Source organism: Podarcis tiliguerta (assembly GCF_965153285.1).
Source record: "Podarcis tiliguerta genome assembly, chromosome: 18".
In the NCBI taxonomy this organism is placed as follows: domain Eukaryota; kingdom Metazoa; phylum Chordata; class Lepidosauria; order Squamata; family Lacertidae; genus Podarcis; species Podarcis tiliguerta.
In genome coordinates, this window is record NC_139551.1 from 5050169 (window position 1) to 5063904 (window position 13736).

Consider the following 13736-nt stretch of genomic DNA (forward strand, 5'->3'; position numbering starts at 1 on the left):
TTTTTTCTTTAAAAATCCAAGTTAACATTTATTGATGCAAGGTTTTCTATTTTTTTTTTTTTAATTCTTGTCAGCGACTTTTTTAAAAAATTGAAGCGGCTTTCCAAAAAACAGTAAGTTCTATTTACAACGACGAAAGAAACCACCCAGGTTATGGGGGCGAGGGGGCAAGGAATTTCTACCCCATCCCAAAAATCCTCCCCCCTTTTGCAATAATAATAATTAATAATAATAAGGTAACATCAACCGGCCCAGGCAAACCTTGCTCTCTCGTTCCCCACCCCCGGTTCGGAATTCCATTCTTTTTACAAATCGCATGAGGTTCCGTAGCAAAAGCAGAATGTTTTAAAAATATAAAGTTTAAACGGAAGGGGAGAGCGGGTAATTTGGCAGGTTTCCCCCATTTTGCATATAGAATCGTCGAGTTGGAGGGAACCACGAAATCTCCTTTTATGAAAAGTTTAGGAGCAATTTAGTGGCAGCGAACGTGCATTAAAAAATAATAATAATGCCACTGGGGATTTATATAATAGGGAAAAGGAATGATTTTTCCAGCCTCTGAGCGACCTCATGCCAGGGCTGGGGCGGAGCCAAAGGCTAAATGAGGGCGGAGCAACAGTTTCTGTGGACACCCCCCCCTTTTCTTAAAGGCCCACAACTACCACTCCTCTAGTCCAGCATTCTTAAAAAAAAAAAATTGGGGGGGGGGCGTCCCCAGATGCAGCTGGACCACAACTCCCATCATTCCTGGCCACTGGCGCTGATGGGATTTGTAGTCCAATGACATCTTTGCAGAGTGGAGGAATCGAGGTGGACAATTGCTGCTCTTGACTGACAGAAACGGGTGGGAGTTTTAATAAATTGGGATGCAGAGAGGTAAATAAAAAAGACTGCCGCCCTGCTGGCTGCTACAGGAATTTCCAGGCAGCTTTTTAAAAAAATAATCCAAGATTCTGGGTTTTTTTTGGGGGGGGGTGAGAAGAGAGGGAAGGGGGAAATGTACGGATTCCCCCACACCAAAACGAATCATGTCTTGCAAAACCAAAAAACCACACACATTTAAAAGACGCTCTGAACCAGTATTAAATTGGGGTTTGGCGTGGGTTTCTTGACCAGAGGCTATTCCCTCCCCCCTCTGGGGGCTGGAGGCAAAAATAGGCAGGGCCACGGATGCGAATTCCGCCTCTGTACAGCAGGCCATATTTCGATATGCACGAGAAACCCTCTCATCTTCCATCGGGGAGGCGAGTGCGAGGGTGTGATTCCAGCCCAGAGAAAACACTCGAGGGAGGTGCCAAAGCAGGGTTCCCTCAAGCCGCCCCCCCACAAGCGCTGCCCCTCTTCCGCCCCGTTTTAAAACCGTGCCCCCAACTCAATTCCCCAATACGGAATCCCAGCCCCTACGCCGCACCTCTCCACGAAAGACAATCCCGCTCTGCAGCATTTTTTTTTTTTGGGGGGGTTGCCCAGTGCCCCCCCCCAAGTACCCCGGGTGCTCCTGGTGTCTTTGAGGGGCTGTGAAGTCTGAGAAAGTCGGGGGGGGGGGAGAACAAGGCAGTCCAGCCTGCCCCATCAGAAGTCCCCCTTCGAGATTCGCAAGCGTCTGAGAGATCGGGGCGACCAAAGTCGATCTATAAATGTCTTTGGATCAGCAGTTCCGAGTTGGGATAGGCAGCCGGGGTGGGGAAGCGTTTATTAAATTATGATTCTTTTAAAGGACCTCCCCGTCTTTTCTCCACGGCGGTCAGTCCAGGTCGTATCAAAGCGGGCGGATGCAGAGAAATGTCCCTGGAGTGGCGTCGGTCCGTAGCGAGAGAAATGGGGGGGGCAGCTGCCCCCCGGGGTCACAACTCAGACAGCTGCCCCTGTTTCCAGTATGAGATGGTATCGTCGGCATTGGGAGTGGCCGGTCCGGTCCTGCCTGGCCACGGGGCGCCCCGGCCCCCACGCGGACCCCGGGACCCGCGGGAGCCTCGCCCCCGTCGCGGGCGTCGCTCCACGCAGGACCTTGCGCTCTCGCTCTGGAACGGGTTGAGGAATCCGGCGCCCATCTCGCCGTCGTTCCGCGGGGTGCCAGGAGGGTTGTTCAAAGGCGGCAGGCTGCTGGGAGAAGCCTTGGGAACCGGGAATGAGAAAAGGGGGGGTGAAGAGACAGTTAATTCCGTTCATCGTAAAATTGTAAAGGGACCCCTGACCGTTAGGTCCGGTCGCGGACGACTCTGGGGTTGTGGCGCTCATCTCGCTTTATTGGCCGAGGGAGCCGGCGTACAGCTTCCGGGTCATGTGGCCAGCAGGACTAAGCCGCCTCTGGCGAACCAGAGCAGCGCACGGAAACGCCGTTTGCCTTCCCGCCGGAGCGGTACCTATTTATCTACTTGCACTTTGATGTGCTTTCAAACTGCTCGGTTGGCAGGAGCAGGGACCAAGCAACGGGAGCTCACCCCGTCATTGCGGGGATTCGAACTGCTGGCCACCTGGTCGGCAAGCCCAAGAGCCACACCCCTTGCCCTTAAAAATAAAGCAAGTTTCTGGTCCTCAGGACTGATTTAAATAAACGTCCTAGGGGATGTTTTGCATGCAGAGCAGAATCGTCCTTGGAGGGCCCCCCCCGGCTGAGACAATTCCCCAACAGTACCCCCCTCCAATTAAACAGACCCTAACCGCTAGGCCCTCCTGCCCTCTCCTCCCCCAGGGCAGCACCATGCAAAATCTCACCTTCGACATGGGTTCCATTTCTCCAGGACCTGTGGATGAAACAAGGAGGCGGTTGGAATGAAACATTTGACCTCGTTCCAGACCCTGTCTAAGGGGTGGGGGCTAATAATAATAATAATAATAATAATGATTTATTTATATCCCCAACCATCTGGCTGGGTTCCCCCCGTCACTCTGGGCGGCTCCCAACAGAATATTAAAAACACGATAAAAGATCAGTCATTAAAAACTTCCCTAAACAGGGCTGCCCTCAGATGTCTTCTGAAAGTCAGATAGTTGTTTCTTTCCTTGACATCTGATGGGAGGGCGTTCCACAGGGCGGGCGCCACCACCGAGAAGGCCCTCTGCCTGGTTTCCTGCAACCTCACTTCTTGCAGGGAGGGAACTGCCAGAAGGCCCTCAGAGCTGGACCTCAGTGTCCAGGCTGGACGATGGGGGTGGAGACGCTCCTTCAGGGATACTGGGCCATTTAGGGCTTTCAAGGTCAGCACCAACGCTTTGAATTGTGCTCGGAAATGTCCTGGGAGCCAATGTAGGTCTTTCAGGACTGGTGTTATGTGGTCTCAGCGGCCGTCCCCAGTCCCCAGTCTAGCTGCCACATTCTGGATTAGTTGTAGTTTCTGGGTTACCTTCAAAGGTAGCCCCACGGAGAGCGCTTGGCAGTAGTCCAAGCGGGAGATAACCAGAGCATGGACCACTCTGGCGAGGCAGTCTGTGAGCAGGGAGGGTCTCATCCTGCGTACCAGACGGAGCTGGGAGACAGCTGCCCTGGACACAGAACTGGCCTGCGCCTCCATGGACAGCTGTGAGTCCAAAATGACTTGGACACCCCCCCATCTCTTCTTCCCAGGATGGAATCGTAACTGGAGAGACGGGGAACTATTCGGATTTTGTACTTAAGGAGTCGAGAGACGAAGGAACCTACGGACTATGTTGAATCAGCAAAGTTTAACAGCTATAATAGTTGACTCTCATGAGGACTGGTTGGTTTTTTGGGTGGTTTTTTTCCTCTTTTTTGTAAGCCTTTCTCGGATTATTAAACCAAATGCTACAGCATGAAGAATCCGTGAGCAGCACATGCGGTTCTTAAACCCACCCAAAGATCCGTTCATGTGTTGTGGCTCCATCGCGTTCATTCCGGGCATCGCGCCTTCGGGGCTCATCCCCATGGAGAACTAAAAATGGGGAGGGGGAAGGCAGGGAGAGGGAGAGGGTGTATGGGGTGGGAGAAGTTGGGTGGGGGGTGGAGAAAGAGTTAGTGACTTCGTGACTCCCTGCTTCTCAACCCTCGGACCCTTGACTTTGTGACTCCTTGCTCCTTGATCCTCGGACCCTTGACTTCGTGACTCCTTGCTCCTCGACCCTCCGACCCTTGACTTTGTGACTCCTTGCTCCTCGACCCTCGGACCCTTGACTTTGTGACTCCTTGCTCCTCGACCCTCGGACCCTTGACTTTGTGACTCCTTGCTCCTCGACACTCGGACCCCTGACTTTGTGACTCCTTGCTCCTCGACCCTCCGACCCTTGACTTTGTGACTCCTTGCTCCTCGACCCTCCGACCCTTGACTTTGTGACTCCTTGCTCCTCGACCCTCGGACCCTTGACTTCATGACTCCTTGCTCCTCGACACTCGGACCCTTGACTTTGTGACTCCTTGCTCCTCGACCCTCGGACCCTTGACTTTGTGACTCCTTGCTCCTCGACCCTCGGACCCTTGACTTTGTGACTCCTTGCTCCTCGACCCTCGGACCCTTGACTTCCTTGCTCCTTGACCCTCGAACCCCTGACTTTGTGACTCCTTGCTCCTCGACTCTCGGACCCCTGACTTCCTGACTCCTTGACCCTCGGACCCTTGACTTTGTGACTCCTTGCTCCTCGACTCTCGGACCCCTGACTTCCTGACTCCTTGACCCTCGGACCCTTGACTTCCTGACTCCTTGCTCCTTGACCCTCGGACCCTTGACTTCGTGACTCCTTGCTCCTTGGACCCTTGACTTCCTGACTCCTTGCTCCTTGACCCTTGGACCCTTGACTTCCTGACTCCTTGCTCCTTGACTTCGTGACTCCTTGCTCCTTGACCCTTGGACCCTTGACTTCGTGACTCCTTGCTCCTTGACCCTCGGACCCTTGACTTCCTGACTCCTTGCTCCTTGCTCCTCGGACCCTTGACTTCCTGACTCCTTGCTCCTTGACCCTTGGACCCTTGACTTCCTGACTCCTTGCTCCTTGACCCTCGGACCCCTGACTTCGTGACTCCCTGCTCCTCGACCCTCGGACCCTTGACTTCGTGACTCCCTGCTCCTCGACCCTCGAGTTTGTGACTCCTTGCTTCTCGACCCTTGGACCCTTGACTTTGTGACTCCCTTCTTCCTGACCCTCGGACCCCTGGCTTCTGGATTCTCGTTCCTGCTCCCACCCCGCCATCTTGCCCCTGGTCCTGACGTCCTCAGCCGGGACTTCGATCGCCCATAGACCAGACCGTGACAAAGGGATTTCAGCACCCAGGCAGGTGTTCCTATGTGGACAGCCTGGGCCCAACCATACTGAGGTTGTGTTCGATAGGTACTTACGCTGAGCCGACTTCCGGGGGGTCCGATGGGATTCATAAGGTACATGCTTTCGCTGGAGTTGGTGGAGTCTGGGGAGAGAAGGGAGGGAGATGAGACAACCCTATAGGGCTCTTAAACTCGACCGCAAATCTCAAAGGGTAAGGTAAAGGGACCCCTGAACATTAGGTCCAGTTGTGGCTGACTGGGGTTGCGGCACTCATCTCACTTTACTGGCCGAGGGAGCCGGTGTACAGCTTCCGGGTCATGTGGCCAGCAGGACTAAGCCGCTTCTGGCGAACCAGAGCAGCGCACGGAAATGCCGTTTACCTTCCCGCCGGAGTGGTACCTATTTATCTACTTGTACTGGTGTGCTTTCAAACTGCTGGGTTGGCAGGAGCAGGGACCGAGCAACGGGAGCTCACCCCGTCGTGGGGATTCGAACCGCCAACCTTCTGATCGGCAATCCCTAGGCTCTGTGGTTTAACCCACAGCACCACCCGCGTCCCTTGTCTCAAAGAGTACTGTGATAATAAATGTTTCCTGGCAGAATGAGTCTTGTGATATAAGGAAGTGTTAGAAAAAAAAAGTTTAAACTAAGATATAGAAAAGTATTAACAAGAAACTGTGTAAAAAAAAATTGAATGGAAAATAGCACAATGGGTTTAGCCGGAAGCTTCTTTTACTATTTTTTATTCTATAGATAATTAAGTTCTTTTTTCTTATAGAATGTTATAGAATGAGCTTCCTGCAGCCAATCGGAAGCCGTGCCTCGGTTTCTGAACGCTTTGGAAGTCGAACAGGCTTCTGGAATGGATTCCGTTCGACTTCCGAGGTACGACTGCACTGCCAAGAAGTAAATGAACTGACAGCCTCTCCTTCTGGGCTGTGTAAAAAGCACTCACCTCCAGGGCTGGGCAGGAGGGGGGTGCCAGGGGGCCCCCCACCGCCAGGGGGGCCCTGTGGGGAAGCCGAGAGAGACAGGACGGTGGCATTCGGCTGGGTCTAGAAGATAAAGAGAAACCTTTCATGAGATCTCTCCACCGGTTGGCCTCCCCACACAGACTCGCCCTGCACCGAAACTCGAACTCAGCGCCCCCAGATTCTCACGCCACGGGAAACTCACCCCATAGCTGCCTGGAGACGAGGAGGAATAGGGGACCTGGAAGAAACCAGAGAGAGAGGGATGTACAGTGGTACCTCGGGTTAAGTACTTAATTTGTTCCGGAGGTCCGTTCTTAACCTGAAACTGTTCTCAACCTGAAGCACCACTTTAGCTGATGGGGCCTCCCACTGCTGCTGCCGTGCCATTGGAGCACGATTTCTGTTCTCACCCTGAAGCAAAGTTCTTCACCCGAGGTATTATTTCTGGGATAGTGGAGTCTGTAACTTGAAGCGTATGTAACCCGAGGTACCACTGTAATAGGAGTTCAGGCACTGAACCCATTGGTTATCTTGCCCTCTGGTGCAACAGAAGATAAGATCGCTCCATCTCCCTTTAGATATTGGAACATGGCTCTCCTATCTCCTCTCAGTCACCTCTTTCCCAGGCTTAAACATTCCCAGCTCCTTCAACCGTTCCTCATCAGGCTTGGTTTCCAAAGCCTTGATCATCTTGGTTGCCCTCCTATCGACACCTTCCAGCTTGTCAATTTCCTTCTTAAATTGTGGCGCCCAGAACAATGGACACAGTATTCCAGATGTGGTCTGACCAAGGCAGAATAGAGGAGGACTATGACTTCACTTGATCTAGACTCCCGGGCCTTAAGTTGCCAACCCCGATCTAGACCATGGATAGGGAAACTAAGGCCCGGGGGCTGGATCCGTCCCAATCGCCTTCTCAATCCGGCTCGCGGACGGTCCAGGAATCAGCGTGCTTTTACATGAGTAGAATGTGTCCTTTGATTTAAAATGCATCTCTGGGTTATTTGTGGGGCCTGCCTGGTGTTTTTACATGAGTAGAATGTGTGCTTTTATTTCAAATGCATCTCTGGGTTATTTGTGGGGCCTGCCTGGTGTTTTCACACGAGTAGAATGTGTGCTTTTATTTAAAAGGCATCTCTGGGTTATTTGTGGGGCATAGGAATTCATTCATTATTCTTTTTTTCCAAAATATAATCCGCCCGCCCCCCACAAGGTCTGAGGGACAGTGGACCGGCCCCCTGCTGAAAAAGTTTTCTGACCTGATTCTAGACACTAGACTTCTGTGAATGCAGCCTAGAATAGCACTCACCTTTTTTGCTGCTGCATCACACTTCGGGCTCATGTTAAGTTTGCGGTCCACCAAGACCCCTTACATCCTTTTCACATATACTGCTAGCAAGCCAGGTGTCCCCTGCCCTATATTTGTGCATCTGGCTAGGGTACAGTTTTCGCGCAAACACCCATATACCGTATTTTTCGCCCTATAGGACGCACCGTCTCATAAGGCGCACCTAGTTTTTTTGGGGGGGGAATAAAGGGGAAAAAATTATTTCCCCCCCAGGCGCGGGGCTGGGGCGGGGGCAGCCCGAGCTTCCCCCGACCCCAGCCCCCAAACAGGCAGCTCTCTGCAAGCCGTGGGAGCCCAGCGCTGGCTCCCGCTGCTTGCTGAGAGGTCCGCGAAGCCTGGACGCGCTCAGCGCGCGCAGGCTTCAGCATGCAGTGCTCCCGCTGCTTGCGGAGAGGTCCGCGAAGCCTGCATTCGCCCCATAGGACGCACACACATTTCCCCTTCATTTTTGGAGGGGGAAAAGTGCGTCCTATAGGGCGAAAAATACGGTACATGTCCGTGGAGAGAGCACACATGAGGGCTCAGTTTAACATATAAACAAGCTTTTCTCTGTAAGGAGAAATCACATTGGTGAGGTCTTAGGAAGTGGGGTTAGGAAGTGGATATGTAGGAAAATACAGGTATTCTGGGAGAGTCTACATCCAGAACTGCAAAAAATGCTAAAGACCTCTTTCAATAAAAAACCAGAGGCCTACCTCCTGGGAATAACAGATTTGGATATTCCACAAAAGAGGAAGGGTATCTTTTTATATGCCACGGCGGCAGCAAGAGTTTTGATAGCAGCAAAATGGAAGAGTAATGAAATCCCCTCTATTCAAGATTGGATCCAAAAGCTGACAGAATATGGTTTATCAGAAAAAATAAAGAATAAATCGAAACAGGAATTTGTTTCTAAATGGGAGGTTTTTAAAGAACATCTGAAAAATAAATATAGTAGTTTAAATTCTGTTGCAGCATTCGAGGAACTTCAGTAATAGTTGTAAGGTAGATGTAAGAAATTAGATTTAATGAGAATAAGTTTAATTATGGGGAAAAAATGTGTATTGGCAATAAGTAATATGAATTTGAAGTATGGAATAGACGGGAGGTTGGGTCTTTAGTGTTAAGACCAATAGATGTTTTATTGTTTGCTATGAATATTATGCGTCTATGGTTATTTTTGTAATTTGTGTACAATTTGGTATTTGTGTTTTCTGTTTGTTTGTTTTTCTTGTTGTATAAATAAAAAACTTAAGAAAAAAAGGAAGTGGGGTTCAAGTAGAGTAGATGAATCCTGCAGTTCATAATTTTATGGCAGGGGTGGGTTTTTAATATTTTTTTTAAAGTTACCGAGTTTGCATTCATATTAGGCCAGGGGCTTCGCACTCCAGGACCTCTGCAAAAAAGAAGAGAGAGAAAATATATACGTTGATATATTCTATTGATCATTTTAGCCATTTTTCGGAAGCACCTTGGACTTTTGACTGTTTCTGGGCTTGCTCAGAGCATTCGACCCTGCATTTAGGCTGCATTGCGATGTTCTATTGTCGTCTGCGAGCCGCTTTGAATAGAATAAAGGTAAAGGGACCCCTGACCATTAGGTCCAGTCGTGGCCGACTCTGGGGTTGCGGCACTCATCTCGCTTTACTGGCCGAGGGAGCCGGCGTACAGCTTCCGGGTCATGTGGCCAGCAGGACTAAGCCGCTTCTGGCGAACCAGAGCAGCGCACGGAAACGCCTTTGAATAGAATAGATCAGATCAAATATAAGAGGTTGCTTGGATAATTTATTATATTTCTATACTGCCCTGTACCCCTATACCCAGGGGTCTCAGGGCAGTTCACAGAATAAAATCAGGATATAAAACCACAAAATACATAATAAAAATAGGTAAAGGTAAAGGGACCCCTGACCATTAGGTCCAGTCGTGGCCGACTCTGGGGTTGCGGCGCTCATCTCGCTTTACTGGGCGAGGGAGCCGGCGTACAGCTTCTGGGTCATGTGGCCAGCAGGACTAAGCCGCTTCTGGCGAACCAGAGCAGCGCACGGAAACGCCGTTTACCTTCCCGCCGGAGCGGTACCTATTTATCTACTTGCACTTTGACGTGCTTTCGAACTGCTAGGTGGGCAGGAGCAGGGACCGAGCAACGGGAGCTCACCCCATTGCGGGGATTCGAACCGCCAACCTTTTGATCGGCAAGTCCTAGGCTCTGTGGTTTAACGCACAGAGCCACCCATGTCCCATATAATAAAAATAACAACCCAACAGCCCCCTCCCCACAAAAAAACCCCACATTTTAAAAGGGCATAGGATGTCAATAGGACCAACTAAAAGCCTGGTTAGAACGGAAAGAGGCGGTCCTGGAGATATTGCGGTCCTGAGTCATTTAAGGCTTTATAGCTCAGAACCAGCACTTTGAATTGGGCCCGGAAACTAATTGGTAGCCAGTGCAGCCAGACCAGGATAGGTGCAATATGCTCAAACCATCTTGCTACGGTGAACAACCCAGCTGCTGAATTCTGCACCGGCTGAAGTTTCCGAACCGTCTCCAGAGGCAGCCCTACATAGAACGCATTGCAGTAGTCTAACCCTGAGGTTACCCTATCCCTGTCCAGATAGGGACATAGCTGGGCCACCAGCCGAAGCTGATGGAAGGCGCTTTGTGCCACTGAGGCCACCTGAGCCTCGAGTGACGGTTGCAATGCCAGCCTGAACATTTACCGTATTTTTCGCTCTATAAGACGCACCAGACCACAAGACGCACCTAGTTTTTGGAGGAGGAAAACAAGAAAAAAAAATATTCTGAATCCCAGAAGCCATAACAGCAAGAGGGATCACTGCGCAGCGAAAGCAGCGATCCCTCTTGCTGTTCTGGCTTCTGGGATAGCTGCGCAGCCTGCATTCGCTCCATAAGACGCACACACATTTCCCCTTACTTTTTAGGAGGGAAAAAGTGAGTCTTATAGAGCAAAAAATACGGTATTTATTATACAGTCTTGGAACTCGGGACGTTTTGGTTCTTGAACGCCGCAAACCCGGAAGTGAGTGTTCCGGTTTGCAAACATTATTTGGAACCCGAACGTCCGCCGGGGCTTCCGATTGGCTGCAGGAGCTTCCAGTTTCCAGCTGTCTACCCCCTCCCCCAAAAGGAAAGCAACCTAGAGGTTCCTCACGTGCTCATCGCCGGCATGCCAGGACCTGCAAAGGATCCGTGTGGGGGTCTCATCACGGCACCGTAACTCTGGAGGGTAAGAAAAGAGGTGCGTTCCCGTGAGGAGGCGAGGGGCTTCCGAGAAATGATGTATAATGAATGGAAAAGGGTGTTTAAATTGGCAATCCCCACCCCCAATACCCGAAGCCTTTTTACGAGGAATAATTTGGACAGAGGTTCTGGGACAGCTATGCTCCTGGTTCCGGGAGACCAGAAGGCAGGGCAGCTGGTTCCAGCAGGAGAGGGAGACACCGGGGACTCTTCATCTCTGTTCCTTGGCCACCCTCCTCTGCTGCTTCAGCCTCCAGTTCTGAACTGCTCTCTGGCGCACACTCTCCCTGCTCACTAAGCCCTGTTGCCTCTCCAGCTTCTGACACCTCCTCTAACCACTCGTCGTTGTCCCACCACCAATCCCTGGCCTCGGAGCCTTCTTTCCTTGGGAATCACCCAACGTAGCACCCAACCAGTCAGCAACACCTTCAAAGAGACCCAGGAACCTCAATGTGAATTCTGGGCATGTGGTGACCCCAGGCGTCAGTTTGGGGTTGCTCACCTGTGGGGCCATCCCTGTCAGGCCACGTGGAGGGCTCATGCGCTGCATTGGACCCACGGAGGGGTGGCCTAGTGAGGAGGAGAGAAGAGAAAGAACAAGAAGACACTTAAGGCAGTGACAGAGAACCTGCTTGCTAACCTCATGAGATCCGTAAGCTTGGGTCTGGTTTTGGGGGTATTTGTTTTCTATTATTATTATTATTATTATTTTATTTCGACAAAGTAATTATCATAGATGAACAAGAATAGAAATGTGCACCCCACACCCCGGAGATCATTACATTGTAAATACCCAACTCCCCAAAATTCCAACACCTCCTGTGATGGTTCGACCCCTTTCCGTTTTAACAGTACATCAGACGCTCAGGTTGCAAATGTGATCTGTGCAGGATGCACGTCTGCAACCCGCAGCGCCGCGTCTGCGCATGCGCGGCTTGCAATTCAATGCTTCTGTGCGTGCGCAAGCGCCAAAACCCGGAAGTAGCCTGTTCCAGTACCTCTGGGTTCGGCGCGGGGCACAACCTGAAATAGCACAACCCGAAGCATCTGTAACCCGAGGTAAAGGTAAAGGGACCCCTGACCGTTAGGTCCAGTCGTGGCTGACTCTGGGGTTGCGGCACTCATCTCGCTTTACTGGCCGAGGGAGCCGGCGTACAGCTTCCGGGTCATGTGGCCAGCAGGACTAAGCCGCTTCTGGGGAACCAGAGCAGTGCACAGAAACGCTGTTTACCTTCCCGCCGGAGTGGTACCTATTTATCTACTTGTGCTGGTGTGCTTTTGAACTGCTAGGTTGGCAGGAGCAGAGACCGAGCAACGGGAGCTCACCCCGTCACGGGGATTCGAACCGCCGACTTTCTGATCGGCAAGTCCTAGGCTCTGTGTATGTCAAAGTGCAAGCAGATAAATAGGTACCGCTCTGGCGGGAAGGTAAACGGCGTTTCCGTGCGCTGCTCTGGTTCGCAACAAGCGGCTTAGTCCTGCTGGCCACATGACCCAGAAGCTGTACGCCGGCTCCCTCGGCCAATAAAGCGAGATGAGCGCCGAAACCCCAGAGTCGGTCACGACTGGACCTAATGGTCAGGGGTCCCTTTACCTTTAATAAATATTGGGTCTGTTTTTGCAGTGAGGGCCCTGAATCTTGCTTGGCATGCAGAAGGCAAACTTTCGTGCAGACCCCTGGAATGCCGCCACCCCCCAGGAAGTTGGGGACAGGGGGAAACCAACTTCACTGAGCCCGACTCGGGGACAAAAACCGGCTTCCTCCAAAGCCCCCCCACCCATTTGCTAGGCGAACCTTGTCGCCCCTCGACCCCACAACTCACCTTGCACCCATGACCCGGGGTCCATCGCGCTGGACATGGGAGGCTGGGGTCCAGGCACGCCCCCTGGTGGCTATTGGAGGAAATGCAAGAGCAATGAATCTGAGCACATAAACCTGTCTTTAACTTTGGAACTCCCCGCCACTTGACCCCAGGCCGTTGCTGTTTTCCTTTTGGCGTCTGCTTGAAACATCTTTGTTTAGGCAACACCATGTTGAAAGTCGACATGGGTCTTAATTAATCTTGATTTTGTTTGGTTTTTTTAAAAAACGTTTTATATGTTTTTAATTTTTTTCACATTTTATTTACTTTTGCGCAAAAAATTGTCCATGGAAGTAGAAAAGCTAGCACAGCAGTTGCCTAACCGTATAGCTTTCTTCTGGATGCGCTTTTATAATGTATATTTTTATTATTTTTTTTCTGTTTTACGTTCATTTAAACAACCTTAAAATATCAGCGACTTCCCTTCTTCTGTTCCCATGGTTCGTTTCACACAAATCCCAGCATTTTTTGCTCAAAGTAAACCATTCGGTGACCCATGCTTACATCCATCAAAACTTATTTACGCTGTTGAATTTATCTTAGTGCTGCCGACGTTTTCAAATGTGCAGAGTTTTCACCCACACATTCAATAAACATTTTCCAATCATCTGGGTTTTTAAAAAATGTTTTAAAGAAATGGTTTTTAACCGTGTGCTGTTGGTTTTTGTTTTGTTTTTGATCTGATAATTTCATTGCTTTTTTCCTTTCGTAAACCCCTTTGGGGTTGTTGAAGATAAAGGGACCCCTGACCATTAGGTCCAGTCGTGACCAACTCTGGGGTTGCGGCGCTCATCTCGCTTTATTGGCCAAGGGAGCCGGCGTACAGCTTTTGGGTCGTGTGGCCAGCATGACTAAGCCGCTTCTGGCGAACCAGAGCAGTGCACGGAAACGCCGTTTACCTTCCCGCCGGAGCGGTACCTATTTATCTACTTGCACTTTCAGGTGCTTTCAAACTGCTAGGTGGGCAGGAGCAGGGACCGAGCAACGGGAGCTCACCCCGTCGCGGGGATTCAAACCACCGACCTTCTGATCGGCAAGTCCTAGGCTCTGTGGTTTAACCCACAGCACCACCCGCATCCCTAAGGTTGTTGGGTTTCCCC

The 13736-nt window shown here is 51.0% G+C and overlaps 1 protein-coding gene across 1 annotated transcript in view; it reads right to left on the reverse strand.

Moving 5' to 3' along the window:
- Positions 1-13736, reverse strand: part of SSBP4 (single stranded DNA binding protein 4) — a 34528-nt gene continuing 20792 nt past the window's right edge. The window contains exons 8-17 of the mRNA XM_083421732.1: positions 12598-12667; positions 11277-11344; positions 10686-10753; positions 8863-8908; positions 6388-6423; positions 6167-6266; positions 5286-5353; positions 3812-3890; positions 2716-2744; positions 1-2114 (exon numbers count right to left, since the gene is read on the reverse strand). Of these exons, the coding sequence (XP_083277858.1) occupies positions 1845-2114; positions 2716-2744; positions 3812-3890; positions 5286-5353; positions 6167-6266; positions 6388-6423; positions 8863-8908; positions 10686-10753; positions 11277-11344; positions 12598-12667 (834 nt within the window). The 3' untranslated portion in view covers positions 1-1844. The remainder of the gene's footprint in view (positions 2115-2715; positions 2745-3811; positions 3891-5285; positions 5354-6166; positions 6267-6387; positions 6424-8862; positions 8909-10685; positions 10754-11276; positions 11345-12597; positions 12668-13736) is intronic.